The 9692-nt window shown below is 41.9% G+C and overlaps 1 protein-coding gene across 2 annotated transcripts in view; it reads left to right on the forward strand.

The window, feature by feature from the left end:
- The window catches only part of GRID2 (glutamate ionotropic receptor delta type subunit 2), a 1038631-nt gene extending 1032319 nt beyond the window's left edge, over positions 1-6312 (forward strand). For both annotated transcript variants that reach the window (XM_054382934.1, XM_054382935.1), the window contains 2 exons: positions 1304-1544; positions 5890-6312. In XM_054382934.1, the coding sequence (XP_054238909.1) occupies positions 1304-1544; positions 5890-6312 (664 nt within the window). The remainder of the gene's footprint in view (positions 1-1303; positions 1545-5889) is intronic.
- The last annotated feature ends 3380 nt before the right edge of the window (positions 6313-9692 follow it).

A 9692-nucleotide genomic window follows, 5' to 3' on the forward strand; every position in this document is an offset into this window, starting at 1 on the left:
AATTAATGAGAATAGAGCCATCATTTAGATGGTTTGTTCTGTCTCTGTCTGAATAGAAGAGGGAAGATAGCCCTCCCTGCTCAGGGATTAGAGCTCCTGCTGGAAGAAATAAAGCCCCCACAGTGCTGCTCTGTTACTGCCTTGTGTAGACAGTACAGTAATGTCTAAATATAAAAATACCTATGCCAAAGGATTGGATCAGGCACCAAAGTTTAGTCTTCTGTTGCTTGTGTTACAAAAGGGTTCTGTTTGTGCCCACTGTCTGTTGCTCCTGCTAACCTGACAGGAATATTTGGCCCCAAATACTCATGTAAGTCCTAAAGCAGGATGCTATGGCAGCCTGACAGAAAAGGCTTGGGAGTGCTGGGGGATGAGAAGCTCAACAGGAGCCAGCAGTGAGCACTTGCAGCCCAGAGAGCCAAGCAGAGCCTGGGCTGCAGCAAGAGAAGTGTGGCCAGCAGGGCCAGGGAGGGGATTCTCCCCTTCTGCTCCACTCTGCTGAGACCACACCTGGAGCTCTGTGTCCAGTTCTGGAGCCTCTGGTACAAGAAGGATCTGAAGGTGCTGGAAGGTGTCCAGAGAAGGGCCATGAGGATGAGCAGAGGGCTGGAGCTGCTCTGCTCTGGAGACACACTGAGAGAGTTGGGGTTGTTCAATCTGGAGAAGAGAAGGCTCTGAGGAGACTTTCTTGTGGCCTTCCAGGATCTGAAGGGGGTTAAAGGAAAGCTGGGGAGAGACTTTTGAGGGTGTCAGGGAGTGATAGGAATGGGGGGAATGGAGCAAAACTAGAAGTGGGTAGATTCAGATTGGATGTTAGGAAGAAATTCTTCCCCACGAGAGTGGTGAGACACAGAAAGTGGTTGCCCAGGGAGGTGGTGGAAAGCCTCATCCCTGAAAGTTCTTAAGGCCAAGCTGGATGTGGCTGTGAGCAACCTGCTGTAGTGTGAGGTGTCCCTGCCCATGACAGGGGATTTGGAACTGGCTGATCCTTGAGGTCCCTTCCAACCCTGACAATTCTATGATTCATATCAAGCAAAGCATTTTCATTAAGGATGTCAAAAGGAGAGAGAGCCTTGGGTCTGCTCTGTCTGGAGTGGAGCACAGGTATCCATACACTCAGCCTCACAGGCAGCTCCATATTCAAGCCCTCATTTCTGACTAAATCAGCCTGTCTGGATTCATTATCTACTTAGCTTTCTGTGACAAATGGGAAGGTTGCAAGCAGTTGGATCACATCCTTCCACTCCCAGATGCCACCTCCACTGCTCCACTGTAACCCTGGCCTCTGTGCTTTCCCTTCAAGGATTCTGGAGCTGCAGCAGAACGGCGACATGGACGTGCTGAAGCATAAGTGGTGGCCAAAGAACGGTCAGTGTGACCTTTACTCATCTGTGGATACCAAACAGAAAGGAGGTGCCCTGGACATAAAAAGTTTTGCAGGTGTTTTCTGCATCCTCGCTGCTGGGATTGTCCTCTCCTGTTTGATTGCAATGTTGGAGACATGGTGGAATAAAAGAAAAGGCTCCCGGGTTCCATCGAAAGAGGTATTGGACCCTCCCTTTCTCTCGGGGCATTTTCGTGCACCCTAAAGATTGCTGCCTTGGCTTCATGGCCTTAGAGAGTGTGGGGAATCAAAATCAGAGACATTTCCTTAGCTTGCTGATTTTTTTTTTTTTAAGGTAAATGTTGTTCTTCCTCAAAAAATCTTTTTCAGCTGTTCTGTCTAGGAAAGCTTGAACAGGAAACCACAACAATTCATCGCTGGTATCTAAATTCCAAGTAAACCACCAGGGATGCTTGCAGAACGCTGCATCAGTGTTGAGCTAATTGTTCCCACTGGGGAGAGCTAATTATTCCCACTGGGGAGAGCTAATTCTCACCACTAAGTTCAAAAGTTTCTTGGCTTCTTGGATAAAAAAAATATAGAGAGATATATCTCCCTTTAGCTCAGCAGCTGAGTCTTTCCAAAGAGATTTGCAGAGCTCAGCCCTTTTTAATCAGCACTTAGCTTCTCGAGTGAGCTCGTCCCCGTTTTCAAAACCGTTAACCTCTTGAGGCTTCCATGAACTTCAGCACTCTGAAGTCCAGGGAAGCAAGAGCTCTGTCAGGTTTTTCAGACAGATTCAGAGCAGACTTCTTTCTGAAATCTACTTCAGACCTGTTTCAGGAAATCTTGGATGGACACCAGGGGGACTTATTTTGTTTGACACCAGAGATGACTTTGCTTGTACAGGTGTATGTGTAACACTCTCCTCTTGGTGACAATCTGTCCCTTTACCAGCCTACATGTGGCCCTACAACAAATTTCCTACCTTCATAATGAAGTCTGTAGTAGAATGTGCTTGGCAGCAATGGCCAAAGCTGAGCCTAAATATGAGCTTTAATGCGGTGCTGTAACTTTTCTATCTGTGTAGCTTTAGACACATCTCTGTGTAGCTTGTGGAGTATTGCTGTTAATTTGTGTGCAGTAGTCTCACATCTGCAGCTTCTCCATTCTGCTTATTCCTGCTAATCTAAGGCTGTGTAATCAGGCAGGATTAATTACACTACCTAATTAGACAGCACTGATGTTAGACTACGTTTAAGCTTTTCTTGCCTGTTTTAATTCCCAAGCTTTTTTCTTTTTGTGTGTTTGTTTGTTCGAGGCCTGGACCTGACCATTCTTAAAAGAAAAAAATACCCCTCCCCCCCCCAAAATAAAACCTCTAGTCCTAGATTTCTCAGGAATGGAAACCACATGGTTTAGTGTTGACCCTTCAGTGCTGGGTCAAAGGTTGGACTGGATGATCTTTGAGGTCTCTTCCAACCAGATATTTTCTGTGATTCTCTTTCACAGCTGGGGGAAAAAAATTTGTTTAACAAGACTGAAATTTATTAGATTGTTCTTTACCCAAACTTTCAGAACTTCATAACATAAAACAAATAACAGAAGAAAAAGGGAAAGAAAACAATAAAGACTTGGATGTTTCATATAACTATAAAATCCCCTATGTAAAATTCCAAATGCAGAGAAATTTGAGTGTATCCTTCCCACCAATGGTATCATTTGGCCTCTTTGCTCTTTGCCACACAGTCATTAGCATAAAGCACTTTAAAAATTGCACCTTGACGCTAAATCGAAAAGCTTGGCTCAAAACTGAGTTTAACGTGGACGTGTGTGCTGGATGTCCCCACTCTCCTGGATGTTGGGGTGGGGGAGGTGGGGGGGTGTCATTCAAGCTAAGCAATACATCTGAACTAACTTTCTTAAAATTCATTTTAGCTTCCATGAAATCCATTGGTTCTTCCAGGCCACTAGTCCAGAGTCGGGGGTCAGATTGGGCCAGTTTGTGGTCAGCAAGCCCACCCCTTTTTTTTTTTTTCCTGGTGGCTGCCATCTTGTGCTCCAGAATGCAAGCATTTATACTGAAAAAAAATAATAAAAAAATAAGTAATCACAATAAAATTGTCTCATGGTTGAGAAGATAACTTTTTGGTCACGTACCAGAAGTAACTCATTCAGTGATGTCTGCCTGAGACTGCAGGCAGCCTTAAGCGGTAGCTCTGAGAGGAGCGTGAACAGCCCCCAGTAATCTCAATGGGATACTGACTCTGAAGCCTGGTGATAATGTTAAATGTGAAAACTGCTGAATGTTTCACTACTGATCACACGAGAGAGAAGAGGAAGGAACATGTTATGGAGATGTGCACAATCGTACTGTGAGTGGGTCTCATTTCGGTGTATCAGTTGGGTGGAGATCGGGTTGTGGGCTGAGCATGGGAGAATATCACCACTTACCTCCTTCTCACTGGTCTGACCCGAGCCCCAAATGCATCCCTGTAAGAGAAGAGGAGAGGCTCAGAAGTGATTAAAGTCCAACTCTTTCTAAATTGGCTTTTTTTTTTTTTTTAAACCACAAAGGGTTTGCATGGCTTTCAAAATTTTAAGCTAAAAGAAGCGTTTGCATGGTTTTCAAAAGTTTAAACTGAAAAAAAAACAAAAACAAAAACAAAACCAAAAATAAAAAAATCAAAACACAAACAACAAACAAAATTATTAATATTAATATAATATAATAATAATAAACCAACCAACCAACCCAAACCAAAAGAAAAAAAAAAAAAACATCAAAAAGCAGGACAAATATTTAGGCCTGTCCCTCAGAGCCACAGTCATGCCTTGCATGTGCTAACAGAGCCTCTGTATATTTTCCTAGCTTCTAATGTGGCCCCAGTCCTTCTGCATCCCTGTGCAGCAGCTCCAAAGCTTTTAGGAGAGAGTGGCTGGTGAATGCGTTTGGTTTTGGTGTCACCCCTGTGGTTCTCATGTGCACCTCTGTCTATGTCCACATGTGAATGAACTGGAGGCAGAAAGCCAAGCCCAAGAAATGAGCACTGCTTTTTTTGCCTTCCCGTGGTGAGCTCAAACCCAAAGTCTCTGTGGTCAGTGATCATCCAGCCCCAGGGAGATGCCTGATGCCCCATTCCCTGCTCCTGTTCCCTCAGTTTGTCTCCTTGTCCTTGCCCTCAGAGGGTAAAATCCTGGAGGGGGGAGCTGGCCTCTCAGGTTCCTTCCAGTTGGGGATCTGTGTTCAGCATGATACCAGTGCAAATGTCCAGTGATCCTTTTGCTAAGTAGATGAACTACTGTGGTTTGTTCTAGTTGTGGACTTTTCCAGAGTACTTAACCTCATTCCTAGACAAAGGAGGGATCTCGAGCCCATTCGGTATTCTAGGAGTTTTGCCATTGATTCAGGGAGCTCTGGATCAAGCCAGACATTGAATTGCAGTGATCAAGGCTGGAAGTCATCAGTGCACATCTTTTGGCTGCCTAATTATCCTCTGTGAGGTCCTAGAGTGTGAGACATTTCTAGTGGCCTGGAAGAGCCAGTAGATTTCACAGAGATTAAGGTAAATTTGAAGGTTAGTTGAAATTGATTTTTGTTCTAAATGAGCTGTGGTACCTAGGCTGAGGGGATGCCCCTGCACCTGTACACATAATGCTGTTGTGATTTAAGCTTTGCAGTTCAGTTCCAATACAGGTGATGATTTTCTCACCCAGGGCTTTCTCTTTTTATAACTTGTGGGTGTTTAAACTCTCAAGTGCAACAAACAGACCCATTTAAGTGAGTTCCCTGGCAGGAGAGATTTAAGAAAGGACAGAGGTAAGAGGAGGGGTGATAGATTATAATAAATATCCCAGGTCACCTTCTCTTCTCACCCAGAAAAGCCTAATTCCATCTGAATCAATGGAATTGCTTCTTTGGAAGGATGGGGAGAGGTGCTGCCTCTTCAGCTTGCCTTGGTGGACTTTCTGGGTGATGTCAGTGAGCCACCAGTGCTTGGGGCTGTTTTGTCTGGAAGCTTTGCTACACTGTGGTCTATATTCTGAAGGCAAAGAGCAACCTGAGATGGTTCTAGCTCTTCCTTAAGCCCTTCCATGAAGATGAGTGCTGACAAAGACAGCAACCTGTTCCTTCAGAACCTCCCATGTTGACTTCCAAATTTAGCCCCTGTTGGGGAGCTCACAAACAGGCATCATCCCAGGCACCTGAGGTTATGCTTTGCTTTCACAGCACAAACCTTACTGCTATTCAGCTGCTGCTAGTCCCTCCCACCCACCTAGCTCCAAGCCTGCCTTTTTCTGATGGAAACCTGCCAGCAGCACTTGGAGCTGTTTTGTTCAGATTCAGGGTTTGAAGGTAGCTGTTGTGTGTTTGCTTCGGCTTGGCTTAGCCCACTCAGCTTCGGGCAGCGGGGGTGTCAGCTGGTGACGTTCGGAGATGCCAGCAGCCAGCCAGTAGTGAATTGTGTGTTGTGCTTCCCAAGCAGTTCTGATCAGGCTGTGAAGCTTCAGCGCAGCACAGATGGTGATGGTGATCGGTGCCTCTTGTTTTTCTCCTTCCCCAGGATGACAAAGAGATCGACCTCGAGCACCTCCACCGGCGCGTGAACAGCCTCTGCACAGACGACGACAGTCCCCATAAACAGTTCTCCACCTCGTCCATTGACTTGACCCCGCTGGACATTGACACTTTGCCCACCCGTCAGGCACTGGAGCAAATCAGTGACTTCAGAAACACTCACATCACCACCACCACCTTCATACCAGAACAGATCCAGACTCTGAGCCGCACGCTGTCTGCTAAAGCCGCTTCGGGTTTCTCCTTCGGCAGTGTGCCCGAGCACCGAACTGGCCCTTTCAGGCACAGGGCACCCAATGGGGGCTTTTTCAGAAGCCCCATCAAAACAATGTCCTCCATCCCTTACCAACCAACTCCTTCTCTGGGGCTCAATATCGGTAGCGACCCAGACCGAGGCACCTCAATCTGAGCATCAGACCAAGTTTCTTCACTGTTTCTTTTCTAGGACTCCTTCTGCAAGGAGCAGCTGTAATGTTGTGGGACTAACATGGATGTAACCTTTTTTGTTTGGGTTTTTTTTTGCCTTTCTTTTTTTTTCTTTTACTTTTTTTTTATTTTGCTTTTCCTTTTTTTTTTGCTTTTCCTTTTTTCTTTGCTCTTTTTTCTTTGTTTTTTTTTTGCTTTTCCTTTTTCTTGCCTTTCCTTTTTTTCTTTCCTTTTTTTTTGCTTTTCCTCTTTTTTTGCCTTTCTTTTTTTTGCTTTTCCTTTTTTCTTTGCTTTTCCTTTTTTCTTTGCTTTTCCTTTTTTTCTTTGCTTTTCCTTTTTTCTTTGCTTTTCCTTTTCTTTTTTTTTTGCCTTTCCTTTTTTTTGCTTTTTGTTTTTTTTGTTTTCCTTTTTTTTGCTTTTCCTTTTTCTCTGCTTTTTTTTTTTGCTTTTTCTTTTTTTTGCTTTTCCTTTTTCTTTCCTTTTTTTGCTTTTCCCTTTTTTTTTGCCTTTCCTCTTTTTTTTGCTTTTCCTCTTTTTTTGCCTTTCCTTTTTTTTGCTTTTCCTCTTTTTTTTGCCTTTCCTTTTTTTTTTTCTTTTCCTCCTTTTTTTTTGCCTTTCCTTTTTTTTTGCTTTTCCTCTTTTTTTGCCTTTCCCTTTTTTTTGCTTTTCCTCTTTTTTTGCCTTTCCTTTTTCTTTGCTTTTCCTTTTTTTCTTTGCTTTTCCTTTTTTTCTTTGCTTTTCCTTTTTTTCTTTGCTTTTCCTTTTTTGTTTGCTTTTCCTTTTCTTTTGCCTTTCTTTATTTTGCCTTTCCTTTTATTTTTGCTTTCCATTTTTTTGCTTCTTTTTTTTTTCGTTTTGAGGGATTTATTTAATTTGCTTGGAAGTTATTTTCTGTTTATTTTGGGGGGGGGAGGGGTGGTTCCCCCCCTTTTTTTTTTGTTTTTATAAATTTAATTTAAGAATTAGGATTGTTAGTAACAACTCTTCCTCTTCCTCCTCTGCTTTCTCAGTCTGGTCTCCCCTTATTCTCTTTACTACTCAAATCACTTATCCTTTGATTTATCACTATGTTAGGTTTTGGTTACTTTAGGCTTTTCATATAATTTAAGTATAGGAAGCGTGCAGCAATTCATGCATAGAAAAACCCTGAGGATTGCTTTACAGAAAGGCATTTGCTCCTCCTCCTCCCCCTCTCCACCCTTTTTATTTCCTTTTTTTTTTTTTATACTGTAATTGCAATAACTTCAGTCCTTTTCATGTATTCTGCTGCATCCAGTCAAGAGCTCCACTGCTGTGCGTCCTTTTAACTGTGGACCAAAGGCAAACCATGCAGTTTAAAAAATGGGGAGGGCAAAAAAAAAAAAAAAAAAAAAAAAAAGATAGAAATAAAAAATGAAAAAGGCAAAAAGAAAGGAAAAAAATAGAAATGAAAAAAAAGGAGAAATAAAAATAGAAAAAGGCAATCAAATTAATTTAAAAGACCATTCAGGCCCCATGATGGAAGAATGCAATTTTGTAGGATTACCAAAAGCCATGACTATGCCAGTAAAGACTACAGTTAAATCTACTTTTGCACTGCAACAGTGCACATATGACCTGTATGTGATTGTACAGTGTTAAAAGGGGTTTGGTTTTTCTTTTTTTCCTTCTCTTATGTACAGTAAACCTGTATCATGGGGCAGAAGCCTCTGTTGTGTTCAATAACCTTAGTATCTCATCCATACATCTATACATATATACAGGCAGGTATGTATATATATATACATGTATATACAGCTAGGAAAGGGCAGCCCTTGCTATTGCCATCCATTTAACAAAGCTTGACTCAAAATGTGGTGTATGCAGGAGGGATGTACAGTGCCAGGGGGGTCTCTTTTCATTTGGAAAAGGCAGGTGGCTTTCACGTTACTCTGACTTGCCATCGTGTGCCAACAGAGCAGATTTTCTACTTTTTTATTATTAGGACATCCTTGGGGGGGTTTAATGTTTGTACCTAGATGTAAACTCCTTGGGTTAGGTTTTTGCCTTGGCTGTTGAGCATCCTATAAGGCTAACCTTGATAAACTTTATTTTCCAATAATTAGGCAAATGGAGCTCTCTCTTAGGTATACCACCTCTATGAACAACTAATATAGCTCTAGAGAGGTTTAAACATCGAGCACAGGTTTAAGCATAGAGCAGAGGTTTAAGCATCAAGCAGAGGTTTAAACAGAGCAGAGGTTTAAGCATAAAGCAGAGGTTTAAACACCGAGCAGAGGTTTAAGCATAGAGCAGAGGTTTAAACATTGAGCAGAGGTTTAAGCATAGAGCAGAGGTTTAAACACCGAGCAGAGGTTTAAACATAGAGCAGAGGTTTAAACATTGAGCAGAGGTTTAAACATCGAGCAGAGGTTTAAGCATTGAGCAGAGGTTTAAGCACTGAGCAGAGGTTTAAGCACACAGCAGAGGTTAAAGAATGGTTTTCCAAATCAGTGCAGCTGATCAATACAGTAATGGAGTCAGCAGAGGGAGGGGGGAAGAAAAAAGGAGAAAAGGGGGGAAAAAAGAACCTCAAGAAATACAGATGTGGCCTTAATTATGATTGTGTGTTGTGGTAAGGAAAAAGAATATATGAACAGGCACTCATTTTAACCCTTTATGTGTTAAGTTAGAGTTAGAGAAGCTATTGTATAATTATTTTTTTTGTTGTTCATTAGTGCCAACTTGTATAGAGCAAGAGAAAGAACAGCAGTGAGAGCAAAACCAGTGCCCACTTCGGCACAAGCTTTTCAAAGCAGCCCTGTGACCTGTTAGAAACATAGGAAGAGCTTTGAATTTGTAATCCTTAAAACTAGAGGAAAAAAAAAAGAAAAAAAAAGGCAAAAAACCACAAAAAAAAAGTAGGAAGCAAAGCAGTTTATCCTGTGAATTTCTTTGGTTTGGTTTGGTTTTGGGTTTTACTGCAACCATACACTTACTTTAACCTAACTCATTCTTTGGCTAGGATTAATAGGACTCAGCCTGTGTGATTTGCTTTAGGGTAAATTTAAGAGGTATTATTCTTCAGATCTATTCTGTTTTGATGCTAATTCTGTTCTGGGGGGAGCATCTTGTACTGTCACTGGTTTTTGTACTAAATCTTCAAATATTGTCTACTGTGTAAGGCAGAACAAACAAACAAAACAAAACAACAACAACAAAATTCTTATCGTGCAATTTTGTTTCCAGGGTAGCAAGTGTCTAAAAGAAAAAAAAAAAAAAAAAAAAGCATGCACAGCTTGCTTCCCCCTTGTAACATTCATGGACTCATTCACACTTCTGAGTAAAAATAAATGATACTTTTAAAAAAATATATATAAAAAAACTATTTACTTTCCAAGAAGC

Source organism: Indicator indicator, chromosome 8, assembly GCF_027791375.1.
Source record: "Indicator indicator isolate 239-I01 chromosome 8, UM_Iind_1.1, whole genome shotgun sequence".
Taxonomy (NCBI): Eukaryota; Metazoa; Chordata; class Aves; order Piciformes; family Indicatoridae; genus Indicator; species Indicator indicator.